The sequence below is a fragment of the Canis aureus genome, chromosome 24 (genome assembly GCF_053574225.1).
Source record: "Canis aureus isolate CA01 chromosome 24, VMU_Caureus_v.1.0, whole genome shotgun sequence".
NCBI classification, from domain to species: Eukaryota; Metazoa; Chordata; class Mammalia; order Carnivora; family Canidae; genus Canis; species Canis aureus.
This window is the reverse complement of record NC_135634.1, coordinates 44,662,036-44,675,742: the sequence shown is the minus strand read 5'-3', so window position 1 is coordinate 44,675,742 and position 13,707 is coordinate 44,662,036. Positions and strand designations below refer to the sequence as shown.

Here is a 13,707-nt window from a genome sequence, read left to right as displayed (position 1 = left end):
CTGCTGGTGTCTCTCTCTCTCACTATCTCTGTAGCTATCTCTGTGACTTTCATTTAGAATGGCTTCAATATTTCTTTTTCTTTACCAGCCCGTGTTCCCAAGAAAATCCTCAAGTGCAAGGCAGTGTCTCGAGAATTGAACTTCTCTTCAGCAGAGCAAATGGAAAAATTCCGCCTGGAACAAAAAGTTTACTTCAAAGGGCAATGCCTAGAAGGTATTCTGTGGCCTAGTGCCTGGAAGCCACACTTAGGGTGACAGGGGAAAAAGGCAAGACCCAGTAAACTAAAGCACTGCTTTGGTAACACTCATTTTGCAACTCGGTTTGTGCTGTGATTCCTACACCCTGCAAGACTGGGGGCCCCACCAAAAATAAAACAAAACTGGCAATGACAAGGGGCTTTGAGCCCAACAAAAGGGTTTCTGACACTGGTGGGCCTGGGGTTGGTGCCTGCTTTATACCTGGCGAATTAGAACATGGTCACGAGGAAGCTGCTGCTGAGGGCCTGCACAGTGCTCTCCATACAGCCTCCTATGGCTCTGACTGGCAAGTCCACTGCAGTGAGTTTCCACTGTGAACTGTAAGAGTGCACATATGTGTCTTAGAGCTGAAACTCCAAGTAAGAGGCCTATTCTGTTCTTCTGTTTATCACATACATATAGCCTGCTTCTAAGAAAGCGTTGCTTATACTATATCCACCCAGTGGCCTAGTTCTTTAGACCCTAGAGCATAGGGAACGAGTCTCTGGTGTGGTCCAGAGGACAGCCTGAGGGGCCTTTCATGATCTTTCTTATGCCTCTGACCCGGGAGGTTTATGATGGCTTCATTTGTGGGGGGTGGACAAGGAGCCCTGAGACTGTCTCACCAGCTTTACCTTCTTCCTTCAGAATGGTTCTTCGAGTTTGGCTTTGTGATCCCTAACTCCACAAACACCTGGCAATCCCTGATAGAGGCAGCGCCTGAGTCCCAGATGATGCCCGCCAGTGTGCTAACGTGAGTGAGCAGACCACAGGGATTGTGGAGTATGTCTAGAAGCAGGAGTCCCTGGCAGGGCTGTTCAGCAGGCAATCCAGGCTGAAAATAAGAGTAAAGAGTATCCAAGGGTATTCGAGCTTACAGGTTACTGACTTCTGTCATGTGAAAAGGATAGTGTGATCAAGTGGAAAAAATAAACTTTAGTTTAGACCTTTAGACTAAATTCCTGATTAACCCTGACTAGATGTGCAATCTTGAACAATGTTTACCTCTCTGGCCTTATTTTTCTCCTCTCTAAACATAGAATTAATAATTCTATCTCACAGAGGTATAGTGAGGATAAACCAAGATGATGTGGAAGGAAATGGGCATGTACTCTCTCTGAAATCTAGGCTTATTTGCAGACTTTCCTAATTACCAAACTTCTAATACTCTGTACTTTTCTTGAATGGCCTTTAATGGCATCTGGCAAAGTTCTAATTTTGTTTTAGAGGATAATGTTTGGTTATAGTTTTTCAGAAACTACCTTACCGTTTTAATATTTATGCTTCCTGCTCAAAAAATAGTTTGTCCTTTATACAAAAACACTATCAGTAATGGCCCACCTTCCATTTTCTCTAGGGAAAGGGTATTAGACTTTCAAAGGTTTTAGTACTAGTGTGTAATAATGAGCTATTCACACAGGTAATTGTGTAATGTTGGGTTGTCCCTTTAAACAGATCCTTGGTGAAAGCCATGCTGAACATAAAAAGAATCTATTTACTTTATAAGTCTTTAATATATTTTTAATTACAACAGTAAGTATTTTTATATTCTGTTAGCCAATTAAATCTTGAGTTTCTTATGTACCTATTTTATAATTAATTACCAGCAAAAATGTCTCTGCTGGCTATTAATTACCTTGGGAAAGTACAAGGGAGTATATAGAAGGGCATTTTTTATATTTTATTAGCCATCATTTGACTCTCCCTTGGCCAGGCCCAATTTCTTTCAGGTACTAAAACCAGTAAGTCTATGATAACATATTTAGGCTATTTAAGTCATATATCATATTTTACTTTTTGGAACCCAAAAATAGTACCTCTGTTGCCCTTAACTTGGTTCAAGAGTTGTTTGGTTTGAAAACACTGAGATACCCACCAAGAAAAGTGAAATTCCATTCTATGCAATACAAGTGAGTCATTTGGGGTTCTTTGGCTGTAAGTCATAGATATGACTCCAGCAGATACAACAGAGCTAAAGCAGGGAGAGGGGGGCAGGAGGGATGGTGCTGAGACCCGGGCAGCTCCAGAGATACAGATGGCAGGGGTCCATGCATGGATGATTTCCTTCAGGAGCAGCCATAGGAAGGATCCTGCTCTGAGGAGAGGGTCTGATTGGCCCAAATTATATCCTGTGCCCACCCTTTTGCCAGATGAAGGAGAGGTTACTTGACTGACACATGGACTGGAGATGGGGTGGGTCCCCAAAAGAAGAGCAGAGTGCTATTACCCAAAGTGATGAGAATAAATGCGGAAAGACCAACCCACAGCTGGCCACCAGAATAGGTATTGTAGGGAAAGATACCACTCCTGAGGACTGCAGGTTTCCGTGTATATCAAAAGTCAGTCATATGAAAAAAAAAATGTTTAAGTCCTATCTATAAGCACCCCTGTGTGCAGAGCATTCTGCTGAGGGTTTTACATATATCAAGGATTAAGACATACTCTTCTGTTTTCTGAACTTGAGGAGAAAACAATCACAAAGTTAAATGTCACATTAGACTTCTAACCCCATTTAGACATAGATTTAGTGTCCGTCCCCAAGCCAGGGTTCTAAGTGGGTGCATGTCCCTGGGCCCAGCAAAGCCAAATTGAAACCACTTTGTGCAAATGAAATCTGTTGCCTAACACACTCACTCTTTTGCCCTCTCTTCTTACTTATAGTGGGAATGTTATCATAGAGACAAAATTTTTTGACGACGATCTTCTCGTAAGCACATCCAGAGTGAGACTTTTCTACGTTTGAGAGAAGAATGTGTGTGCATTTCAAGAATTTGGGTTTTGGGGGGGAAAGGAGGAAACTGTTTACTTTTTTCCTCCACACATTTGATTATTGACACTTTGACCCCTAATTCCCTATACAAAACCCACTTGCGGCCACCAGGGGACCAGTTCTGTATAGATAACCAGATGGCTGTTTCCTTCCAAGCCGCCATCTTCCACTGACCAGACTAAACTCCCAACCCCAGACCAGGCCAGAGGGTGAGCTTTGACTCCTTCCCAGGGTGACACAGGGACAAACGCTTACCACGAGAGCCAATGCTGTTCCTGCCCCCTTCATGCCTCCTCCTTGGGCCCTACAGGCAACACATCTTCCTTTGGCCCCTGGTTTTGGAAAAAATCATATTCCTGACTTCTGTTTAGTTTTTTTCCTGCAATTTCTATTTCATACATTCTCATACATTTACCTTGTAAAATAGACTGATATTATTATTACATAATGAATTAAAACATATGAATTAAAATATTCCTACAGTCTTTAGCATGGCACTGCTTTCATCTCTACTTTTTCTGGAATATGAACCTGGTCCTGTGATGTGAAGAAAGACATTTATCAGACCGTAGGATCACAACTATATTTTACTCAAGAGATCAACTGATAGATCTTGTGGTTCCTGATGCTTCAGTTGCTGCTTTTCAAGAATGTACAACGTACCCAAACAAGACCCATGATGCTGATATGTAATATGTAGTGGTTTTCGTCCACAACGTAGATGCACCCTTTGTTTTTTTGTTTGTTGCTTTTAGCTTTTTTCATACCTTTATGATGTACCTTTGTCCAAGAGGTTTCCAGAAAGGGTAGAAGTTCTAAACTAGCAGAGTAGAAACTCTTCTATTCTACATGAGAGAATAGAAGTCAGAATGGAGAAAAGATCTCCCCAAAGTCATGTGGAGAAGGATGGGAACGCATCTGGGATGGGGTAGGGTCTTGGGAGGCCTTAAAACCCAGGAAGAGGAAGCCAGTGTGGGAGAGAGGATGGTAACTGGATGCCTGCAAGTCTGACCTAAGAGAGAAGGGTTCTTTTGGGGGAACTTACCCACTTTTGGGGGAAGACCAGCAGCCTTCACTGTCTTTATAAAATACCAGCAATTAAAGGTTTTCCAATTCACACTGTAGTAAGGTCTGAGGCCAGAGGGGAAAATATACCCAGAGATGCGCCCTCTTTGGCACAAGAGTCTTGTCTGTTAACAAATGTCTGCTTGAATCTGTGGGTGGGGAGAAGTACATTTTTAGTGGATTATCGCCATCTTTCCTTGATAATTCCATTCCTCACCTGAGGGCTGTCATCTTCAGAAGCTAAGTTTTAAATACCAAGATTGGATGACAAAACAGTTAAAATGAATCCAGATTTCCTTTTGCTTTCTGGAAATGCCATCTCTTCTCTCAGAGTGAACCCGTCTCCTTTTCCTAAACTATGTCTGCTCCCCACAATTCCAGCAGGGAAGGCTCTCCAGGAACTGGACACCTCCCAACGGAGAAAGGCTGCCCCCAGCGCAGCCTTTCCACCGGCTTAGTGCCTCCTTTGCTGCCCTCCCCCACTCACTCACCCAACTACAACTGTCAGGGACACACTTCTTTGCCAGCTGGTCTGAGAAAAAAAAAAATTATAGCCCAGTCATTCTTAGACACTTACCATCTCTTCAGGCAACAATGCATCTGCTCAGGCAGTGTTGATCATTTGGCTAAAGCTATGGTGGGAGGAGGAGGAGGGGAGAGGTACCAACTGGGGTGAACACAGCAAAAGGAGAGGACACAAGAACTGTGAGGACGAAGGCCCTTGTAGGGCAGCATCCTCTCTGGTAGAGTGGGTGCAGGTCTAAATGCCTGAAGAGCTGGGGGATTTGTAGCTACATCAAAGGCCACAGAATGTTCCAAAAGATAGGCAGACAGCCCAGGGCTGCCACGGTGTACAGCCACTGGTTCACAAACATTTACAGGTACCTGCCCCACCCCCAGAGATTCGGATTCAGTAGGTGGGGGGCCCAGAACTCTAGCAGGTGATCCTGACACAGGCATTCTGTGGACCATACTTTGAGAAATACTGATAGAGGCTGTAAGTAAATGTTAGAGACGTATACATGTACACAGGTGGCTGTATGATAAACTGAAGTCGTCATGTACCAGTATTTTGGACTTTTTGATGGGTATGTGTTGAGCATTGAATCTGACCCTAGTTAGGCAGGAGGAGGTTGGGGGAAGACACGTCTGCCAAAGGGGATCAATCTATCTAGCCACATTCAGGCCACACTTAAACATTCTTCCTAGGGGACACCTGGGTGGCTCAGTGTTTGAACGTCTGCCTTTGGCTCAGGTCATGATCCCGGAGTCCTGGCATCGAGTCCCACATTGAGCTCCCCCCGGGGAACCTGCTTCTCCCTCTGCCTATGTCCCTGCCTCTCTCTCTCTGTGTCTCTCATGAATAGATAAATGAAATCTTTAAAAAAAAATTCTTCTTATATGTATACGTGTGAAGAAACCGCCTGCCTGAGATTTGTCTCTAATAGAGGGAATTATAAATGCCCTGGCATAAGGGAAGCACACAGTGAATTTACAAGAAGGAAGAAATAAATGAAAATGGAAAAAAAAATTACACTTCAGAAAAACCAGGAAAGCCCTCTCTTCTCTGAATCCTTTGACTTTTAGCCTGCAAAACATGTTCAAGTTACTCTAAGAAATATATATTTTTTTTTTTTTAAGATTTTATTTATTTATTCATGATAGTCACAGAGAGAGAGAGAGAGGCTCAGAGACACAGGCAGAGGGAGAAGCAGGCTCCGTGCACCGGGAGCCCGACGTGGGATTCGATCCCGGGTCTCCAGGATCGCGCCCTGGGCCAAAGGCAGGCGCCAAACCGCTGCGCCACCCAGGGATCCCAATATATTTTTAAGATTTTATTCATGAGAGACACAGGCAGAGGGAGAAGCAGGCTCCATGCAGGGAGCCCAACACGGTACTCAATCCCGGGTCTCCAGGATCAGACCCTGGACCAAAGGCGGCGCTAAACCGGTGAGCCACCAGGGCTGCCCAAGAAATAAATTTTTAAATATAAGGTTTGTGGGGCACTTGGGTGACTCAGTCGGTTAAACATTGGACTTCAGCTCAGGTCATGATCTCAGGGCTGTCGAACTCCACACACAGGGAGTCTGCTGCTCTCCGTCCCTCTCCCTCCACCCCTTCCCTGGCTCACACTCTCAAATAAATAAATCTCTTAAAAAGTAAAAAAGAAAAAGGCTTTCCCTCAATCCTGCAGCATCTATGGCTCCTGTTCCATCCTCCTCTGCAGAACCAAACTCCTTGGGGGACACCTGGGTAGCTCAGTGTTTGATATCTGCCTTTGGCTCAGGTCCTGATTCCGGGATCGAGTCCCACATCGGGCTCCCTGAGGGGAGCCTGCTTCTCCCTCTGCCTGTGTCTCTCTGCCTCTCTCTCTGTGTCTCTCATGAATAAGTAAAATGTTTGTTTTTTTTTTAAATAACCAAACTCCTGGGGATTTTCTCCACTCACTCTTTCCACTCCCTGCCTCTCATTTACTCCTCAACCACTGATGTCTGTCTGGCTCTGGCCAGTGGCCTTTTTTCCTCCAAAGCATCCATGAACTCCACTGATCCACCGCCCCCTTCTGGTCCTTTCTGCTTTGTTAGCTGCATTTGATCCTTCTGACTTCTGGAAAATCTGCACTTAGGGAGCCCCTTTCCTGATCCTGGGAGTTCTGCTCCTTGTAGGCTCTTCATTCGCTTCTAACCACCTTGTCCCTAAGTGTTTGTTAGCGGATTTTCTTTTTTTCTTTTCTTTTTTTTTTTTTTTTTTTTTTTTTAGCTATTGTATATTGAGAACATTCTATGTGCAAAATTTTTTTAAGATTTTATTTATTTTTTTTTAATTTTTATTTATTTATGATAGTCACATAGAGAGAGGCAGAGGGAGAAGCAGGCTTCATGCACCGGGAGCCCGACGTGGGACTCGATCCCGGGTCTCCAGGATCGTGCCCCGGGCCAAAGGCAGGCGCTAAACCTCTGCGCCACCCAGGGATCCCTTTTATTTCTGTATTCATGAGAGACACACAGAGAGGCAGAGACACAGGCAGAGAGGAAAGCAGGCTCCTCCCAGGGAGCCCGATGCAGGACTCAATCCCAGGACTCCGGGATCATGCCCTGAGCAGAAGGCAAACTCCCAACCACTGAGCCACCCCAGTGCCCCACAAACCTTATATTTAAAAATTTATTTCTTGGGTAACTTGTCCCTATGTGCAAATTCTTTAAGCTTTATGCACATCATGCATTCACTCCACGCGTATTTATTGAGCAGTTTTTATGTACCAGACACTGTTTTAAATGCATTACTTGCTGGACAAGACCAAGGAAGTCCCTATCATTATATTCTAATGAGAAGAGACAGGAAGCAAATAATTTCAGATGGCAATCAATGCTCTGAAGAAATAGGATTGTGCAATGGCAGCATCCGCCCGGTGCGAGAAGGAATGGAAGGAAGTCAGCATCCAGCTTTTGACCACCAAAACAGGATGGACAAGCCCCCAGCAAGCCAACACCCATGGAAAGCCAGGCTTGAAAAAAGTCCTCTGACCTATCAACAAACCAAGAACCAGGTGTGGCACACACGATGGTCTACTCACAACAAAGAACTCCTTGTGCCAGGAGTCAACCTGCCTTTTCAGCCTGGCGTAGGATGGAAGAGAAGAAATAAGAAGGGATCCCTGGGTGGCGCAGCGGTTTGGCGCCTGCCTTTGGCCCAGGGCGTGATCCTGGAGACCCAGGATCGAATCCCATGTCGGGCTCCCGGTGCATGGGGCCTGCTTCTCCCTCTGCCTGTGTCTCTGCCTCTCTCTGTCTCTGTGACTATCATAAATAAATAAAAAAATTAAAAAAAAAAAGAAATAAGAAAGAAGTAGACCACAGAGGTCGGATGCAGACGTCCCCACTTGCCTTCACCACACTTCCTCCCGGGCCAGGGTGAGACGGGCAGGTACAGACACCAGGTTCAGGGGCAGGAAGAGAATGTCAAGGCTGACGACCACTTCCTGGAGGTTAGCGGGGAGAGTGGGCTGCCCTGCAATCCAGACCATGGCCCGGTGACGAGCTTTATAGGAGCTCATGCTGCAGTTCCTATAACCACCTGGGGCCTGTTTGACCAACAGCATTGCCTTCCCTTCCGATGTATCCTTCGCATCTGGGCCAAAAAGAGCTCGGAAATGCAAAATGTACATCTGGTCGCCAATCCCTCTGTATCAAACAGTTCACTTTTAGAACTTGCTAGTGATTTGGTCATTGTTTTGCAGCTCTCAAAATACACTGTTAAAATAGTCCTCAAAGTGAAGACCTAACCTGGCTTAACAAGTTTTTTTGGTGCTTTTACTTGCTTTGAAACTAGCAGCTTTGACCATAGTTTTGAATAAACCGAGGGGTGAAGTGGAATGAGGTGAGAAACAGAGATTTGATGAAGACATTTGGTTCCCAAACTGTGCACCGAGGCACCCCCAGGCACTGCAGCAAATCCACAAGGGTGACAAAGGATATTTTAATTTTCAGGGGAAATGCAGCAATTCAGGAAGTCTTTTGTACACTGCTCACTATTAGCCAAGAAAGTTCAGTTTCAACATTACATTGTACTGCACTACATTCTTTTTTATGAGATATCTATGAGAAACTGAATTCTTGGATGTTTCGGTGATAAGTACCCCTGAAAAATTAATGTGAACGGGGGTGCCCAGATGATGCAGTCAGTTAACCATACGATGCTTGTTTTCAGCTCAGGTCGTGATCTCAGTCATGGGATCAAGTTCCGCATCTGGTTCCAACTGAGCATGGAGTCTGCTTGGGATTCTCTCCCTCTCCCTCTGCCTCTCCCAGCTGTACTTGCTCGCTCACACTCTCTCTAAAATAAGTAAATAAATCTTAAAAAAAAAAAAAAAAAAAGTCAATGTGAACAAGAAATGAGGGTGGTTGTGTCCAACCTGATTCTAAGGTTTGAGAAGCTGTGCAGTGCTCAGCAGGCACACAATGACAGAAAGTCATTGTGATTATAAATAAAATGAAAATATTTTTCCTCTCAATTTATGTGGCTTCTCTTTTTCCAAAATAAGACAGCCACTAGGTAAGGATATAAATACTTAACGATTTGTTTGGACCTAACTACATAATTTTTTAATTGGTTTTTATTTTGGTTTAGTTGCACTGTGAAAAAATTACCGAGACCCCAAGTGTGCTGTGAACAGAGAACGTTCAGGAACCTCTAGTAGGTAGGCACTTCGTTTTTTGGGCTTTTTTAAAATTTTATTTTTAAGGAATCTCTACCCCCAGCACGGGGCTCAAACTCACAACCCTGAGGCCCTGAAGTGCATTAGCCCTCAGTTTAAAACTATGCCTTTCAGGAGCACCTGGCTGGCTCAGTCAGTAGAATATGCAGCTCTCAATCTTGGGGTCATGAGTTTGAGCACCATGTTGGGCGTAGAGTTTCCTTAAAGTACACCTTTCAGAGGGTTAGAAACACATGCACATACTACCATCTCTACAGCAACAAGTGGGTATTGACTGCCCCCTCTCTGAGCCCTGAGACAGCTCTTGGTTCCATGGAATGCTTTTGAATTCTTGTATGTATTAAAGAAAATGTTTTCAAAGGCAAAGAAGGCATTTATTCAAATTTCTTAGAGTGGCTTTTTTAAATGACTTGATTTGGGGATCCCTGGGTGGCGCAGCGGTTTAGCGCCTGCCTTTGGCCCAGGACGCGATCCTGGAGACCCGGGATCGAATCCCACGTTGGGCTCCCGGTGCATGGAGCCTGCTTCTCCCTCTCCCTCTGCCTGTGTCTCTGGCTCTCTCTGTCTCTCAGTCTTTCATGAATAAATAAATAAAATCTTTAAAAAAAATAAAAAATAAATGACTTGATTTATTCAAATCACCCCCAAATAGCTCTCAATTATAAGAAGATAAGCAAGATTATTATCACTTAAATATTTTATATATAATTATTAATTAATTTGGGGCTAAAGTATGTGCCTTAGATCCATACATTATGATATTTTAATGTGGTGCACAGGGCACCCCTGTGTAATTAAGGTGTGTACAAGCTATACTACCTCTTTATAGAACTCAAAATTTCATTTCACTTTTTTATATGATAATGGTCATTTCTTTCCTTTCCTGCTATGTTGTTGGCCATACACACTGTTTACTCAGAGCCCAGCCCTTGGTCAGGATTGGAATCCAAATCCTGTCATCTGGCAGATTGTCTAGTTGTTACTGTCTTTTAATTGGCTTGTATTCAGCAACAATCTGCAATACGTCTGGTACAATTAGGCTAAGGCTTTTCTTGGAGGGTTCACATTTACTTAAAAGAAGATATTTTTGATATTCAAGAGGTTTTACGATCTTAATAATCCTCAAACATTTCTGGCACAGAATTCTGAGACCTCAGGTGTGGATTTGATGGTGTTTTGAAGGAGGTACACAATCGTTTGCTGAAAAAAATCTTGCCTCTGCCCACAGTCCCCTCCTTAGCCTCAGTGGCAAGTGGCCTTAGTGGCAAATGGCCACTGCGAGTGCCACATCTAAAAAGTGTCATTGCATCTAAAAAATCCCAACAAGAGATTTTGTGATTTTGGCAGGCCTCTGAGCAGAGCAGGAAAATAATAGACATCCTGCCTACCTAATAATGGGACTCATTTGAGGCTAGGGTCTTTAAAATGGATTCAGACCACACTATCTCCAAGGAAAGAAATGAACATCTCCTGGTGAGGGGTGCTTACTGAGAGGTTGACTAATAGAATGATCACCTGGCCCTCAAAGCTGGCTAAGGACAGCGTTGACGAAAGGGTCAGAATTGTAGAATCCACTGTCACCTCCCCCCATGGGGCTGGAACCCATCCAGCCTCAGTATCTTCCCAAGACTCAATGTCTGCCCAGCATCATTATCCAGCAGGTCACAACCTCAGGCTCTAGTGGAAACCACAGGAGTCACACTTGGGACATTGTGGGCAGATTGATGAGAAAGACCCAGAAAACACCTCTGGGAAGGGGTAGAAGTTTTCCTAGGATACAGCAGGAGTTTCAGATGAATTTCTAAGACAAAAGAACTTGACATATAGGGTCAAATGCTTTCCAGAAAGGTTTCTACCCATTTCTACCCTTTGCTACGCCCAAACCTCCTGACATGAACCACCTCTTAGGCTGTGTTGACAAGGGTCATAGGGCCCCACCTGAGGCTGAGGAAGCCTACATGAGGCCCATACAGGATTCTATGGGCCAGATTATGGAACTGGTTCCCAAGGGAATCCTTTCCTATCATCTATTGACTTCAGCAAACATTCCCTGAGCCCTGGGGGGTGGGGGTGGGGGGTCCTTGTTGTACAGATCAGCTGTTTCTGAACTAATGTCCTTCAGTATGTTAATATGCTTTCTGTAAAGAAATAAATAAATTCAATGAAATATTACTCAGGCATCAAAAATTAAATCTTTCCATTTGCAATGATGTGGATGGAACTAGAGGGTATTATGCTAAGAGAAGTCAGAAAAAGACAATTATCATATGATTTAACTTATATGTGGAATTTAAGAAACAAAACAGGATCATAGGGGAAAGGAGGGAAAAACAAAATAAGATGAAACCAGAGAGGGAGACAAATCATAACTGACTCTTAACTATAAGAAACTATAAGGCTGGGCAGCCTGGGTGGCTCAGCGGTATAAACTCCTGCCTTCGGCCCAGGGTGTGATCCTGGGGTCCCGGGATTGAGCCCCATGTCAGGCTCCTGCATGGAGCCTGCTTCTCCCTCTGCCTGTGTCTCTGCTTCTCTCTCTCTCTCTCTCTCTCTCATGAATAAATAAATAAAATCTTTAAAAAAAAAAAAGAAAGAAACTATAAGGCTGAGGGGTGCTGCGGGGGGAGGGGGGCAGGGGAATAACTATATGATAGTCCTTAAAGGAGGGGACATGATGTAATGAGCACTGGGTGTTATATAAGACTGATGAATCGCTAAACTCTATCTCTGAAACTGATAATACACTATAGGTTACTTAATCGAATTTAAATTTTAAAATTCCAGGTCAAATTTAGAAAGAGCTGCACGCTAAACTTTCCTCTTAGAGATTCCTTCATATGTAAAGACCTAGGGAGGGCAGCCCGGGTGGCTCAGCGGTTTAGCGTCTGCCTTGAGCCCAGAGCGTGATCCTGGAGGCCCGGGATCGAGTCCCACGTCGGGCTCCCCGCATGGAGCCTGCTTCTCCCTCTGCCTGTGTCTCTGCCTCTCTCTGTGTGTGTCTCCCATGAATAAATAAATAAAATCTTAAAAAAAGAAAAAAAAAAGACTCAGGGTGTCTGCTTTCCTTCTGTTCTGTTCTGCAGAAGGAAAGCCCTTCCCATTGCTTACCCCAGCACTTTGCCAAATGAGATGGATCTAACCTTTCAGGAATACCTTGGGAGGTGCCAGGCTGCGTGAAGATGGGGGTTTCCCCCGCCCCGAGTCCAATGAGACTGTGTTTGGTTATGAAGCATAGGTGGGAACACTGTAAGTTCAGTGAGTTCCTGGGAGGTCAGAGGACTAGAGAGCACTGCAGGCTGGAGAGAGGGAAAGGGGGACTCCAGGCAGTGGATACAAGGTGGGCAGTTCAGATGACTGGGCCACGCCACGCCCCACATACCTGACTGCAAATGAGTCCAGCAGTACTGTGCGATCCTATTGAGAAATGAACCATGAGCATCACAGCATCTGAGGCTGATTCACCTCCCTCTCTTCCCCCTCAACCTGGAAACTACACCAAAAATACAATGCCCACACCTCTGCACTCCTTCCTCCTCAAGCTATCTTTGTTGTTCATGGAGGTCTGGTTAGCTTTAGAGATTAGAGGCTGGAGCCCACTATTCTCTGGTCTACTAGTATGACTCAGTTACAGACAACAGAAAACCCAACTTGAACCAGCCTAAATCAGGAGAAAAGGCACGGACTTGCTAATAGAAAAGTCCAAAGATTGGAGCAGTGTTAGGCAAAACTCAACCCAGAGACTTAAGCAATGGCATAGAACTTAGGGTCCCTCTGCCTCTCAGCTCAGCTCTCCAATCTGTGTGAGCTGCAGTCTCCACCTTTTACATCACCCTAAGTTCAAGGTTCACTACCCAGGCCCAAACTTCTCCCCTTCCCAGCAACTCAATCAAAAAATGCTAGGAGGTTGCACCTGGCTGGTTCAGTGGTGGAGCCTGTGACTCTTGATCTCAGAGTCCTGAGTTGTAAAACCATGTTGGGCTAGATTTTACTCATTTATTCATGAGAGACAGAGACAGGCAGAGGGAGAAGCAGGCTCTATGCAGGGAACCCAATGTGGGACTTAATCCCAAGTCCTGGGGATCATGACCTGAGCAAAGGCAGAGGCTCAACCACTGAGTCACCCAGGTGCCCATAGAACTTCCTTTAAAAAGGAAAAAAAAGAATCCCAGGACTCATTCTGATTGGATCAACTAGGGTCATGTGCCAACCCCAAGCCAATCAGTATAACCAGGGGTTCCTGGGAACTGACTGGTGGAGACCAAATGGCATATTCAGCCCCTGGATTGGATTGAGAATAGGGGAGGGAACGTTCTTTAGGAGTCAAACTGGACACCATTTCAGGAGATTATTACCAAGAGAAGGGTGATGGGACGGCTGCTGGTGACAAAACAGCAAATGTACCCTGGAACCTTATGGAAGC

At 44.7% G+C, this 13,707-nt stretch overlaps 1 protein-coding gene across 1 annotated transcript in view; it reads left to right on the top strand.

Moving 5' to 3' along the window:
- The window catches only part of PDE6D (phosphodiesterase 6D), a 53,831-nt gene extending 50,350 nt beyond the window's left edge, over positions 1-3,481 (top strand). The window contains exons 3-5 of the mRNA XM_077869221.1: positions 89-214; positions 886-991; positions 2,899-3,481. Coding sequence (XP_077725347.1) covers positions 89-214; positions 886-991; positions 2,899-2,980 — 314 coding nt within the window. The 3' untranslated portion in view covers positions 2,981-3,481. The remainder of the gene's footprint in view (positions 1-88; positions 215-885; positions 992-2,898) is intronic.
- Positions 3,482-13,707: the final 10,226 nt, after the last annotated feature.